This window comes from Centruroides sculpturatus, unplaced genomic scaffold (genome assembly GCF_000671375.1).
Source record: "Centruroides sculpturatus isolate CEXI.00-Female unplaced genomic scaffold, Cexi_2.0 scaffold1694, whole genome shotgun sequence".
Lineage (NCBI taxonomy): Eukaryota > Metazoa > Arthropoda > Arachnida > Scorpiones > Buthidae > Centruroides > Centruroides sculpturatus.
Window position 1 is genome coordinate 7,477 of NW_019385799.1, and position 14,615 is coordinate 22,091.

General features: G+C 35.2%; 2 protein-coding genes across 5 annotated transcripts; both read right to left on the minus strand.

The window, feature by feature from the left end:
- Positions 1-2,792: 2,792 nt before the first annotated feature.
- On the minus strand, positions 2,793-6,199 carry LOC111642196. 2 transcript variants are annotated; one of them, XR_002759520.1, is made up of 5 exons: positions 6,102-6,199; positions 5,371-5,595; positions 4,925-5,122; positions 4,409-4,553; positions 2,793-3,734 (listed from the first exon to the last, which is right to left on the minus strand). XR_002759520.1 is itself a non-coding variant. In XM_023388496.1 (4 exons), the coding sequence occupies exons 1-4, from the start codon at positions 6,149-6,151 to the stop codon at positions 4,490-4,492; spliced, it is 537 nt and encodes a 178-aa protein (XP_023244264.1). In that variant the 5' UTR covers positions 6,152-6,199; the 3' UTR covers positions 4,146-4,489. The 2 variants fall into 2 exon arrangements, 1 of the variants encoding a protein (XP_023244264.1); XM_023388496.1 differs by lacking the exon at positions 2,793-3,734 and having other exon boundaries at positions 4,146-4,553.
- Positions 6,200-7,883: 1,684 nt separating this feature from the next.
- LOC111642197 lies at positions 7,884-11,182 on the minus strand. Of its 3 annotated transcripts, XR_002759522.1 has the most exons (7): positions 11,055-11,182; positions 10,527-10,539; positions 10,315-10,487; positions 9,869-10,066; positions 9,353-9,497; positions 8,126-8,678; positions 7,884-8,048 (listed from the first exon to the last, which is right to left on the minus strand). XR_002759522.1 is itself a non-coding variant. In XM_023388497.1 (4 exons), exons 1-4 carry the CDS (start codon positions 11,099-11,101, stop codon positions 9,434-9,436), a joined length of 534 nt encoding a protein of 177 aa, XP_023244265.1. In that variant the 5' UTR covers positions 11,102-11,182; the 3' UTR covers positions 8,912-9,433. The 3 variants fall into 3 exon arrangements, 1 of the variants encoding a protein (XP_023244265.1); XR_002759521.1 differs by having other exon boundaries at positions 10,315-10,539; XM_023388497.1 differs by lacking the exons at positions 7,884-8,048; positions 8,126-8,678 and having other exon boundaries at positions 8,912-9,497; positions 10,315-10,539.
- Between the last annotated feature and the right edge of the window lie 3,433 nt (positions 11,183-14,615).

Here is a 14,615-nt window from a genome sequence, read left to right on the forward strand (position 1 = left end):
AACAACGACAGCATCAATTGTTGAATTCGTTTGTTACGCGTTAAAAAAAGCGGGAATTTAATGAAGAATTTTGGATTCTTTTTTTATTATAATTTCAGAATCTGACGCGTGTATAATAAAGATTAAAAAGCCACATTACACCGGTGTGAGGATAGGGGTTAGAATAGAGACGGTTCGAAAAATGCACTTGGTGGTGCTGACGTGATGGCGGCACGAAATACAAACGTGTAAATATAGACATTTTGCGTTAACCAAAACCTTACATGGGAATATAAAACGAAATTAAAGCAAATACTTGGCGAAAATACAACAACAACTTGATATTTATACCGTAATATCGAGAGAGATGGTTATTTAATGGCCATTTCTAGAAATGATTCCATATACATAATTATAAAACAAAGCGTGTATTGTAACGTGAATTTGATGAATCACACCCGCCGAATAACTATTTAGTCGGCAACTTGAATATTAATTAAACCGATGCTTAATGTCACCAGGAAAGTCGTGCTAAAATTCCTTCATTTCTCTCCAAGTTTTTATACGCTTAATTTAATAGAAAATCGGCTGAGCATTTGTGAAGTTGTGGCAAATCTTTCTCACCGGAAGTGTTTGAATTTATAACTCTAACCATACGTTAATTTTGCTATTGCAAGCGAAGACAGGTGCACTGGTTTTAAAGCAATAATCGCATTGTCTAAGATACACTTCTCGTTAGCCCTGTTATTCCATTTGGCTCCTATTTTTGATTAAGGGAGCCAGTGCCAAATCCTTAACTACGTCGTCAAAATCGAATTTTTCGCATATTTGTGTTGTATGGACAATACATTCGGGAAGGTATTCACACATTGTAATAGAGTCTCATTAGTTATATCAATGTAGCGTAGACACGAAATATTCGAATTTCGTCTTATGAATCGTCACCTTTATATCCCGATTATATTCGTTATTCGATGCTAAATCTAAATGCATAAATGATTCATAAGGTCGTCCTCGTCTTTAATATAGAAATGTTGCGAAGGCAACCAAAAATGGCCCTTTGCTCTTCAAAAAGTACAGATTATTCCTTGGTATATTATTGCTAAAAACAATAGTTCCTATGGAACTGTTTCGGGATTATTTGTACGCGTATCCGTTTCTTGGTAATCAAATAAACGTTCTCGTTTTCTCTATCCGAATACAAGAAGAATTTTTTTTACCATATTCTGCGTTATAAATACTTAAACGTGTTACAAGGAAGCTACTGTGGTTTAATGCATTTCCTGTGAGCACAACGTCACATTACCGCGAAAACTTTAAAAACAAAAAAAAACTAGACTCCTGAAGGGCGGGCCACCTTTAGACACTTGGCCCGTTGCCCGACTCTAACGACGGCACCGAACAAAGCCAAACGTTTCCATTGATTCCAATGTAAAAGTGGACGATACGCACACATTAGCAGATGCAGTGCCAGCAATTCAGGGGTTTCTCCCATAGCGTGATGTAAAAATCAATAATGGTCTGTGGGGGCAAAATATTTTTTACGAAATTTAAAGCTTAATATCTGCTGAGAATTTTAAAAATTTCTGAAATTTTGCCGTTAGATTTTTTATTTCGGCCATTTGCTTTTGATATGTTTAGGAAAATAACAACACTGAATAGGGAGGAATGGCTGCATCGTATCTTTTGAACCAACCCGAAAACGTAAATTATAAATGATGGAAAAAATAAAGAATGTTGGAGAGTCCGGAAATAATGTTTGCACTTTTCGACTTTTGATGTGCAACTGAAAATTGTTCTTCGGTTCCAATCGACACAAACAGTTTTTTGCAGTGCAAGAACAACAGAAGGACAAAAGTGTCGATTGAGCAGTCATCCAAGACCTCAGTTGTTCGTTTCGCAAAGTTTTTCTTCGAGAGTTTTCTCTATTCTTCTACATATAAATACATTTTCTGATTCGTTTCGTCGAGCTGTCTCCAACGGCGTTTCTTCTTTTCCGGATCGAGTGTTCTTCCAGAGCTACGGGTTCCGGAAATTTGCTACTTCTAACAGCTTTTTCCGACGTTCTGCCGAACGTAAGTTGTAATTTCCGATTTCCTTTGTCTTTATTACTCTTGTTTTTTCGCCACCGTGAAGAATAAGGCTTCTACTATTCTATTTTAAATGTCTTTTCTGCATTTATGCAAGAAATCGAACATATTTTTAGACCCTTCTCAACGATATTTAGCGTTTCATCGTATATAAAGTTTACACGGGGAGTTGGCTTTATTCGAACTCTTCGTCTTAATGTTCGATTTTATATTTATAAGATTTGGGAAGATCCAGCATATTTTTCGAATTTAGTATACCTGAAAAAGAACCCAGAAGGGGCTACGAAAACGTTTGTTATTAATCACTTAGCGGTTAGTGGTTGCTGCCAACCTTAATTATCGTTATCCCAGTGTGGTAAGCAGATAGCTAAAAATTTTATACTTAGTATCGAAACCTAATTGTTGCACTCGGTGAAAACGGGTAAGATCGGCTATAATCTACTAACCTTAATCTTTGCTATCGTTACTTTTTTTCCGAGCAACGCCGGGCACATCTGCTAGTTTACAATAACAGTATTAGCAACACCCCCGAACCTCGAGTATTTATGGGTCGTCGTTGATCAACGCCTGACGTGGCCTGGCTTAACCCGCAACAGGCTTGCTAAATAAAGAGGCCCTCTTAGTGCCCAGAGGAGCGAGTGAAAAAATAAATAAATAAAACCCTCGGAGTGGCAAGTGTGCCTTTGCCACTTTAACTGTTTCTCTAAAATTATCCTTTCTTAAAAGGAATGCGCTTACAAAAGAACAGAAAAAGATTAGATCTGCAGAAACTGTTTTATTTTTGCAAACATTATGTTTTTACAAATTACATAAGTTTTATTCTTTATCGAGGCATTTTTAAACAGACTTTTAATAACATTTATATAGGTCCAAACACATATTTTAATGTGTGCGAGAGCTCTCGACTATCGCTTGGATGCCTTAATTAGGCCGTAACAATTACTATTAATGTTTTACAAATATAAATATACAACAATTTATAATTGAGATTAAAATTATTAATTAATATATTAATAATCAATTAATTTATCAAACGTTTTATGTATAAAAAATTTGTTTTGCAATTAATCCTTTTACTAGTGTCTGAATAACAAATATCAATTTGTTGAGCGTGTCGTTCCAATAACAAATTAAAACACAATTCCGGAGAGTCCAAGTTCCAGGGATGACAAAAATTGGGAGTCAAATTTGAGCACAGACACAAGCCGGAAGAGTCCAAATTCCAATATAGACAGGATTCTGAAGTCAAATTCGAGATAGACGTAATTCGGGTGAGTCCAAATTCGAGTTTAGACACCATTCATGAATCAAATTAGGGGTAGACGTAATTCGGGAGAGTCCATATTCGAGTGCAGACACCATTCATGAGTCAAATCCGGGGTTGACATAATTCGGGAGAGTCCAATTCGAGTACAGGCACAATTGAGGAGTCAAATTCGGGGTAGACGTAATTCGGGAAAGTCCAGATTCGTGAAGTAGACATAAATCGAGAGTCCAAATTCGTGTAGACCAATTCGGGTAAATGATAATTGACTAAAAGACAATAATAAGGAGACACAGCCGGGATAAAGTCAAAATTGGGAAGTCATAATCGAACTTGGCATTGACGCAATCGGGATGTCAAAATCAGGAGAAGTCATCGATGGTTTGCAAAAAAAACCATATCTAAAAGTGAATGAAAAACCAATATTTTAATTTTTACTTATAAATTGAAAATTATTTTTGCAATTTTTAGGAGCTTTTTAGATTTTATTTATTAATTTTTAAACTTTATCATTTCTTTTTGTTATTTTTTGAATATTTTTAAATGAAAACAAAATTAAGAATATTATTTCCTTCTAAAATGGAAATAAAGTTACGTGCCAAATGATATTGCTTACCGCAATTAATTGCATACTGCCACGTGTCATGTATGTATCAAATATGTCATTGTCAATTCCATTATTTTAACATGTTCCCGTCCGCGTAATCACGTAAGATTACTGGATAATTTAATTTCTACGTTCATTTATACCATTGCTTTCGCTGTGTCAAGAGACCAGCAACTTATAGCCAGGATGTATTATTGTGAGTACTTGGACAGGAATATACAGGCTATGTATGCCCGATACCCTAAAAACGTGGCTTTTCTGTAATCGCATCGAAATCGATCGCATCAAAATATAATACATTTCCACGCTAATACCGTACATAAATATTTCCATTTTTTCTGTTGTCCGGCCATTAATTGCGGGTTATTATGAAATCGCGGTTAGATATTGTGTCAATTTATAAACCCAGACCGTAAAATCTCCCAAGTGTTTGGTGTAGAATACAATAAAGTTGCCATACACACTTACAATTAGCCAACTCGGCCCAGATCCAGCAAATCACAGAGCAGATCTTATTGTCGAATTTGACAGATGGAAGCAAAGAGATCCTTACTCGAACCGAACGTACTCGCATTCTCCACTTCTGGCCATTTTACACACCTTCTGCACGGATCTAAATGTAGAAAAAGAAGTATAATTATTCATGGAAAACGTATAACTCCATTTGAATTCCATTAAAACATATTGCGGCGCTGTATCGATGGGCTGTAAATGTTGGCCTACAAAGAACGAAAGTTGGATTATGAAATTTTCTACTAATTCATTGGTTCGGTGACGTTTTGAATTCAACTTTTCATCCAATCAGTAATGACACGGACGAATAGGCCGATACAGCGCCGAACAATACGGGAAAGTTATGCGATTCGCAAACATTTCCAACTCAAATCTTAATGCTATAAAAATTTTTGGCGTAATCGATACTTGGGCTTAGCGCCACACTCGATTTATTGCCAATTTCAGAGGCTAAATCGTACAAAATCTTACCTCTTAACGGGTTTCCACATGCTCTTAAAGAACGACCCGACTTTCTTCAATGTATTTCTATCCCTGGAATGGCCAGGATTATCTTGCACGCAATCTTCGTGCTCTGCCGGGTCTTCGTTCTCTTTGGTGCTTCGTGGAGGAATCACGCTCTCTCTATTGTTCACTCCTTCATCCTCCACATCTTCGACCAATCTCTCACTAAACAAGGAAAGAAATACAATAAATATATAATTTTGGAATTGAATTACGATGAATATTTATAAATGGTAACACTTGGAAAACATTTTCTTTAATTTCCCATCAGGGCAAGAAACTATTAAACTTATTACTATTTATCGAAAAATTAAAACGATGATTCCTCGTATTTCTCAGAATAACCCCTCGTTAAACAGCTCGTACATATAATATACACAAGTTTATTACATACAAACAGTAATGTAATTTACCTGTTAAAACGTTGGCAGGCCGTCTGACAGATTGGTCGAACCTTCATCACAGCTTGTCTATAAGCCGGCTTGATGTTATTTTCAAACACGCCCAAACCTTCGAAAGCACCGGTCGAGGGTTCGAACTGCTTCGAGAGGCCTTTCTTCATCTTGCTGCCTCGAAATTTAAAATCATCCAAATTGTGTGGACTGACGAATCTTCGCACGTCCACATCCAATCCCTCCCTAAATATGCAAAGAGAAAATTTACAACACAATAACTATTTAATTATACTCTCAAACTACATTAGATTTCCGTGCTTTTAAGTTTATTCGACAAGGGGAAGGGCCTTTTATAAATCGACTAGTCTAAATCTTTTTCTGTTATTTTCAAAAAAGACATATTAAATATATTTATTAAACGAAGTTCTGTTTAAAATTTTAGTAAATTTCGTCATATTAACGACCCTTCAGTACCAGAGTTAGATCTAATCAATGATATAAAAGAGGCGTTTAAACAACAGTAAATTGAAAAGCCCTAAATTATCTTCTTAACACCAGGCCCTGAACTGTGCCTCTGTTGCGGACAGCAATACAGGAAGACACAAAAATCGTAAAGTCACAATCTTTACATTTAATCTAATTAGGCCTAATTATATATTGTAGATGTAAGTTTTTCTTTAAAGCCTTTAATTGGTAAAACGAATTTTTTATCCGAATAAATAGTAATGAAATGTAAAAAAATCTCTTACCCCGAAGGATGGGGCAGGGGTCGATAGTCTCCACCATCAAAAAACATCATCGAATCGCTTTCCAAATCGCACTCTTCCTATTAACAAGAGCAAAACTACGCAACAACAGCAACTTCAATTGTTGAATTCGTTTGTTACGCGTTAAACCAAAGAAAAAAAAAAGAATTTAATGAACAATTTTGGATTTTTTTCTACTATAATTTCAGAATCTGACGCGTGTATAATAACGATTAAAAAGCCACGTCACACCGGTGTGCGGATAGGGGTTAGAATAGGGACGGTTCGACAAATGCTGACGTGATCGCAGCACGAAATACAAACATGTAAATATAAACATTTTGCGTTAACCAAGACCGTACACGGGAATATAAAACGAAATTAAAGCAAACACTTGGAGCAAATACAACAAGAACTTGATATTTATACCGTAATATCGGGAGAGATGATTATTTTATGGCAATTTCTAGAAATGATTCTATATACATAATTATAAAACAAAGCGTGCATTGTAACGTGGATCTGATGAATCACACCCGCCGAATAACTATTTAGTCGGCAACTTCAATATTAATTAAATGATGCTTAATGTCACCATGAAAGTCGTGCTAAAATTCGTTAGTTTCCTCCAAGTTTTTATATGCTTAATTCAATACAAAATCAGCTGAACATTTGTGAAGTTGTGGCAAATCTTTCTTACCAAAAGTGTTTGAATTTATAACTATAAACATACGTTAATTTTGTTATTGCAAGCAAAGTCAGGTGCACTCATTTTAAAGCAATAATCACATTGTCTAAGATACACTTCTCGTTAGCCCTGTTATTCCAGTTGCTCCTGTTTTTGATTAACGGAGCCAGTGCCAAATTCTCAACTACGTCGTCAAAATCTAATGTTTCGCATATTTGTGTTGTATGGACAATAAATTCGGGAAGGAACCTGCCGTTTGCACAGCGTATTCAAACACTGTAATAGAATCTCATTGGTTAGCCTATATCAACGTAGCGTAGACACGAAATATTTCAATTTCGTCGTATAAATCGTCACCTTTATATCCAGATTACATTGGTTCTTCGATGCTAAATCTAAATCCATAAGTAATTCATAAGGTTGTCCTCGTCTTTAATTAATTAATATAGAAATGTTGCGAAGGCAACCAAAAATGGCACTTTGCTTTTCAAAAAATGCAGATTATTCCTTGATATATTGTTACTAAAAACAATAATTCCTATGGAACTTTGTTTCGGGATTATTTGTACGCGTATCCGTTTCTTCGTAATCAAATAGACGTTCTCATTTTCTCCATCCGAAATCTTTGAATACAAGAATTTTTTTACGCTATAAATGCCTAAACGTGATACAAGGAAGCTACTATGGTTTAATGCATTTCCTGTGGAGCACTACGTCATATTACCGCGAAAAGCTTAAAAAATCAAAAACTAAACTCCTGAAGGACCTTTAGGCACTGGGCCTGTTGCCCGGCTCTAACGGCAGCACCGAACAAAGCCAAACGTTTCCATTGATTCCAATTAAAAGTGGACGATATGTACAGTACACATTAGCAGATGCAGTGCCATCAATTCAGTGGTTTCTTCTATAGCGTGATGTAAATCAATGGTTAAGTCGAAGAGTTATATCTTGGTTTATTACCGTAATATCCGGTTGAAAACAGTTTGGAACAATTTAAAAGGTAATAATTTTATGTGACATGGAAATAATTTGATGCCAAATCAAATCAAAGGCTTTATTACAGAGACAATTCTTTATAATTACATTTATATCATTCAACAAACTATTTTCGTACGAAAATTTACAAGTTCTAGAACAGAACCAAAACCAATGTATTGCAGAGAATGTCTTCTTCTATGACTTTAATTGAATCAAATTATTCCGCAACTGTCTCAGGTTTTTTGACTTCTCCAAATGCATTTTCATCATAAAACTTCACCATCCTGAAAGCGACAAACAATACTTAACGACATTTATTCAAGTTTGTAATTTCCTATTAATGTAATGTAATTCCACTTACAGTTTCGTAAAGCGTTTCGTTTAACGCAATTTTTATCTGCAAACTTTCGTTCTTCGCAAAGAATTTAGGAAAGATTTCTTCTGTTTTGTGTATCAAAACTTTGTCTTTTCGTGTTTTTCACGTTTATCGGACTTTCATTCAATTTAGACGACGTCACAAACAATGGACACAATTTGAGAAAATTCGAATTCCAGTAAAAACACAATTCCGGAGAGTCCAAGTTCCAGGGATGACACGAATTGAAAATGAAATTTAAGCACAAACAAAAGCCGGAAGAATCCAAATTCGAGTGTAGACGCGATTCAGGAGTCAAATTCGAGGTAGACGTAATTCAGGAGAGTCCAAATTCGTGAGGTAGACAGAAATCGAGAGTCCAAATTCGTGTAGACCAATTTGGAAAAATGATAATTCACTAAAAGACAATAATAATGAGACACAGCAGGGACAAAGTCAAAATTGGGAAGTCATAATCGAAATTGGTATTGACGCAATCGGGATGTCAAAATCAGCAGAAAGATTCAAGTCATCGATGATTTTCAGAAAAAAACCATATCTAAAAGTAAATGAAAAACCAATATTTTAATTTTTACTTATAAATTGAAAATTATTTTTGCAATTTTTAGGAGCTGTTTAGATTTTATTTATTAACTTTTAAACTTTATCATTTCTTTTTGTTATTTTTTGAATATTTTTAAATGAAAACAAAATTAAGAATATTATTTCCTTCTAAAATGGAAATAAAGTTACGTGCCAAATGATATTGCTTATCGCAATTAATTGCATACTGCCACGTGTCATGTATGTATCAAATATGTCATTGTCAATTCCATTATTTTAACATGTTCCCGTCCGCGTAATCACGTAAGATTACTGGATAATTTAATTTCTACGTTCATTTATACCATTGCTTTCGCTGTGTCAAGAGACCAGCAACTTATACCCAGGATGTATTATTGTGAGTACTTGGACAGGAATATACAGGCTATGTATGCCCGATACCCTAAAAACGTGGCTTTTCTGTAATCGCATCGAAATCGATCGCATCAAAATATAATACATTTCCACGCTAATACCGTACATAAATATTTCCATTTTTTCTGTTGTCCGGCCATTAATTGCGGGTTATTATGAAATCGCGGTTAGATATTGTGTCAATTTATAAACCCAGACCGTAAAATCTCCCAAGTGTTTGGTGTAGAATACAATAAAGTTGCCATACACACTTACAATTAGCCAACTCGGCCCAGATCCAGCAAATCACAGAGCAGATCTTATTGTCGAATTTGACAGATGGAAGCAAAGAGATCCTTACTCGAACCGAACGTACTCGCATTCTCCACTTCTGGCCATTTTACACACCTTCTGCACGGATCTAAATGTAGAAAAAGAAGTATAATTATTCATGGAAAACGTATAACTCCATTTGAATTCCATTAAAACATATTGCGGCGCTGTATCGATGGGCTGTAAATGTTGGCCTACAAAGAACGAAAGTTGGATTATGAAATTTTCTACTAATTCATTGGTTCGGTGACGTTTTGAATTCAACTTTTCATCCAATCAGTAATGACACGGACGAATAGGCCGATACAGCGCCGAACAATACGGGAAAGTTATGCGATTCGCAAACATTTCCAACTCAAATCTTAATGCTATAAAAATTTTTGGCGTAATCGATACTTGGGCTTAGCGCCACACTCGATTTATTGCCAATTTCAGAGGCTAAATCGTACAAAATCTTACCTCTTAACGGGTTTCCACATGCTCTTAAAGAACGACCCGACTTTCTTCAATGTATTTCTATCCCTGGAATGGCCAGGATTATCTTGCACGCAATCTTCGTGCTCTGCCGGGTCTTCGTTCTCTTTGGTGCTTCGTGGAGGAATCACGCTCTCTCTATTGTTCACTCCTTCATCCTCCACATCTTCGACCAATCTCTCACTAAACAAGGAAAGAAATACAATAAATATATAATTTTGGAATTGAATTACGATGAATATTTATAAATGGTAACACTTGGAAAACATTTTCTTTAATTTCCCATCAGGGCAAGAAACTATTAAACTTATTACTATTTATCGAAAAATTAAAACGATGATTCCTCGTATTTCTCAGAATAACCCCTCGTTAAACAGCTCGTACATATAATATACACAAGTTTATTACATACAAACAGTAATGTAATTTACCTGTTAAAACGTTGGCAGGCCGTCTGACAGATTGGTCGAACCTTCATCACAGCTTTTCTATAAGCAGGCTTGATGTTATTTTCAAAAACGTCCAAACCTTCGAAAGCACCGGTCGAGGGTTCGTACTGCTTCGAGAGGCCTTTCTTCAACTTTCTGCCTCGAAACTTAACATAATCCAAATTTTGTGGACTGACGAATCTTCGCACATCCACATCCAATCCCTCCCTAAATATGCAAAGAGAAAATTCACAATACAATAACTATTTAATTCTACTCTCAAACTACATTAGATCCCCGTGCTTTTAAGTTTATTCGACAGAAGGAAATGGCCTTTTATAAATCGACTAGTCTAAATATTTTTCTGTTATTTTAAAAAAAGCCATATTGAATATTATAATTGACATATTGAAACGAAGTTGGGTTTAAAATTTTAGTAAATTTCGTCATATTAACGACCTAATCCGTGATATAAAAGAGGCCCGATTACTCGTTTAAACAACAGTAAATTGAAAAGCCCTAAATTATCTTCTTAACACCAGGCCCCTAACTGTGCCTTATAAAGCCCTCTATTGCAATACAGCAACACAGGAAGACACAAAAATTGTAAAGTCTCAATCTTTACATTTAATCTAATTAGGCCTAATTATATATTGTAGATGAAAGTTTTTCTTTAAAGCCTTTAATTGCTAAAATTAATTTCTTATTCAATAAATAGTAATGAAATGTAAAAAATCTCTTACCCAGGAGGATGGGGCAGGGGTCGATACTCTCTACCATCAAAAAACATCTTCGAATCGCTTTCCAAATCGCACTCTTCGTCCAAGAGCAAAACTACGCAACAACAACAACATCAATTGTTGAATTCGTTTGTTACGCGTTAAAAAAGCGGGAATTTAATGAAGAATTTTGAATTTTTTTTATTATAATTTCAGAATCTGACGCGTATATAATAAAGATTAAAAAGCCACGTCACACCGGTGTGGGGGCGTAACTAGCCTTTTATGTGCCTGGTGCGAGCTTCTGTAACTACGCCCTAAAACTATGACACAAAACTTGGTCCAGATCATTTCTGCGCCCTGTGCCTGGGCACCGCTGGCACCGCCCTAGTTACGGCACTGATGACGCCATGTTTAAAAGTTTTCAAATGCTATATGTATTAAATACTTAGACTACAACATTTACCAATATTGAAGAAACACTGACCTCTTTTTGACGAGAATAATACATGTCGTGAATATTGATTAATATTTTCTTTAGTGCTTTCTTAATATTAATAAAATGCGATAATTCTACTGAATTAAAATCGGTTAACAGATTTCAAGAATTTCTGGTTTTTGTCAGCACTAGCCTTAACTACATTGGCCATTCAACTGTCTTACTATTATGGTTCTCCATTTTATTTATGGAGAAGACCGTGGGACCGAAGAATCTAGGGAAAACCTGTTCAAGTTTTGGGTAGGAATCTCAAATTTTTTTTTGTTGTTTTGGCAGCCAAACAGTGGATATGGGGCTGCCTATTGTGGGTCACGATATATATAATTAATCATTGCCCACAATAGAATCATATAGTTTCCATATGGTTGGTATAGAATCCCGTCAATATCCACGGTTTAGAAAGAGTTCCAAAAAAACAAATTTTTTATTCGTTCTTGAATTATACGTTACAATAGCATTTTTAATTTTACAATAGTAGCCATGGTGGAAACAAAGCTTTCATCTTTGTAAACTTGTGAGTTATTTCTAATGTATAAAAACTGTACTATTTTGTATTATATCGCATCTTTATGATATATCAGAATGTATTCATGTTTAAATAGATGGTCTCCACGTGGCCGAGTGGATAAAACTAGTAGTTGATGAGGGATTCGCGCATCGTCAATGGGTTAGTCACGTGGAGTTTTCCAGGTGTTTTCACGTTTGTAACACGTAAATAGGGACCAGTTTTCCATAGAAAGTCCTCCCAGGAGGTACATCTCTCGGCAAATCGCCCACGTGTCAGATTTTCGTATACGTAGGAGCCGATACAGGATGGGCAAGGTGGACCAGGGTGGTAAATTTCTAGAAGCGGCAAAATTGGCCGAAGAAAATAAATATAATGAAACATTCTTAATTTCAGATAATCAATAGTTTTTAAAAATAATTAAGTAATTAAATATATGAGGTCCGAGCCCTCGGATCTTTCGATTAAAAACACTATAAGCTTGCTAAAAGAGGCCCTCTTAGTACCCACGGGGTAGGCCGGATGGCCGAGCGGTCAAGGCGGCAGCCCACCGCTCTGTGAGACCCGGGCTCGAATCCGAACTAGTCGAAAAATCCCCAGGCATTTTTCGGGGGGTGGTCCGTTCGGATATGTCGGGCCCCGTCCCTCACCANGTTTATAAGTGCATATTATATATTAAGAGATTGATTATATTATATTAAGATGATATGATTACAGCCTCATAATGTAATATACAATTTTATAATGAAAACAATCATAATTTAATTTTTAGCATGCTCCACTATAGTGGTGAAGTGCTTATGTTCCGTCTGCCAATTTCCATGCGCATGCGCAATTACTTTCCTTTCATTACCTAAGTGTTATGGTCAGATGGCCGAGAGGTCTAGGTGGCACTTACTGCTCTGGGGACCTGGGTTTGCACCCCAATGGGTCGAAAAATCCCCAGGAATTTTTCGGTGGTGGTCAGTTTGGATATGTTGGGCCCTGTCTCTCACCACTTGGCCACCCAATTGTGGGCCTGGCCAAACCCATAATTTGGTTTGTTTAAAGAGGCCCTCTTAGTGCCCACAGGGCGGAAAGAGTTAACGTTTAAATATTATGTTCTAAACCATTAGTTCAGAATGTAATATTTAAATGTTTATGTCTATAAACCACATCCCTTACTGTATAATCAGTGAAAAATTTTTCTGAACAACTACTTGATTCCAAGAATTTATAAAATTTATTTTAAACAAAATTAATATTTGATTTGCTTTTGTGGAGTGTGCTATCAGATCAGCTTGATTAATCTTGTTTAGAATAACAAGCTGTTTGGCTATTTAATTTTAAAGATCTCTGATATTATAATTTAAAATTATTTATCTTATTTATATATATGATATCATAATTAAAGTTTTAGTTTCTAGTGACCCACTAATCATACACAAACAGAATTAAAACTGATAAATTACTTACTAAACAAATATTAAATAAGTGAAGGAATTAAGTAGTAGCTTGTGGATATGAATCATTTATAATATATAATTATGGAAAAGACATAATTTATATACCACAAAAACCTTATGTCAGTGAAGAAATTAACTGTTATGTTTAATTAATGCCAGTGTTTTTGATTGTTTTGAGTAACAGTTGTCGGGCAACTGGAAATCGAATACGACAGAATGGAATGTATAAAGTGATGAAATGAACAATATTCAAAATTTCGAAATTTTGTCAAAAATGTTTGCATTGATTAAACAGAATTTCCTTTCTGCTGAAAGGTTTTTGTAGTATTTTAGATGGCAAATTTAATGATTTTTATATTATTTATATTGAATTTTGTATGTTTTAACCATTAGTATTTATAATTTGTCATTATATAGTTAATTTGAATTCTGAGGAATTAGGGAAAATATTTTGTGTTATTATCTCAGAACTCTAGGATAATAATGATAACATTTTATGAAAATTCCATTACAGATTAAGAATAATAAGATGTATCAAAGTATATTTGCTTATTTGGTCAACTGGCTATTTTGTAATAAATATAATTTTCAATGCGCAGTACAATTTATTTTTGTTTAAATTATCCAGTGGTCTTAAAATTTTGAATTAATGCAAGTATTGTAATACTTTTTTTTTTTTATTTTTACTCTTTTCATCTTGTGTGCACTAAGAAGGCCTCTTATAGCAGGCCCATTATAGCTTCGGCCAGGCCCACGATGGGGCGACCGGATGGTGAGGGACGGGGGCCGACATATCCGAACAGATCACCCCCGAAAAATTCCTGGGGATTTCTTGACCTGTTTGGATTTGATCCTGGGTCCCCCAGAGTGGTAGGCTGCCACCTTGACCGCTCGGCCATCTGGTCGTCAAGTATTGTAATAGTAATGTATTGATACTTGTATATGGGGGGAATGACAGTACAATCTATGAAAGTCAAATTATCCAAAAATTTGTATTATTAAACTTCAAATTAATGAAAATTTATTGTATTAGTACTAGTCTTTTTATGATTTAGATTGTGAAGATTATAGAAATAGTTTGTATGAATCAACATTTTAATTTCATGATTTTTAATAATTTATGTTTTTCTATTTCT

What these genes read in the sequence shown, in the direction of transcription:
- LOC111642196 (XM_023388496.1), bottom strand. Translation starts at nt 6,151, where the DNA reads ATGATGTTTTTTGATGGTGGAGACTATCGACCCCTGCCCCATCCTTCG. An exon ending in CCCCTGCCCCATCCTTCGGG is followed by an intron (nt 5,596 to 6,101) that starts GTAAGAGATTTT and finishes TTGCATATTTAG; the next exon opens with GGAGGGATTGGATGTGGACG. An exon ending in GCCTGCCAACGTTTTAACAG is followed by an intron (nt 5,123 to 5,370) that starts GTAAATTACATT and finishes TTCCTTGTTTAG; the next exon opens with TGAGAGATTGGTCGAAGATG.
- LOC111642197 (XM_023388497.1), bottom strand. Translation starts at nt 11,101, where the DNA reads ATGTTTTTTGATGGTAGAGAGTATCGACCCCTGCCCCATCCTCCTGG. An exon ending in CCCCTGCCCCATCCTCCTGG is followed by an intron (nt 10,540 to 11,054) that starts GTAAGAGATTTT and finishes TTGCATATTTAG; the next exon opens with GGAGGGATTGGATGTGGATG. An exon ending in ATGTGGAAACCCGTTAAGAG is followed by an intron (nt 9,498 to 9,868) that starts GTAAGATTTTGT and finishes TTCTACATTTAG; the next exon opens with ATCCGTGCAGAAGGTGTGTA.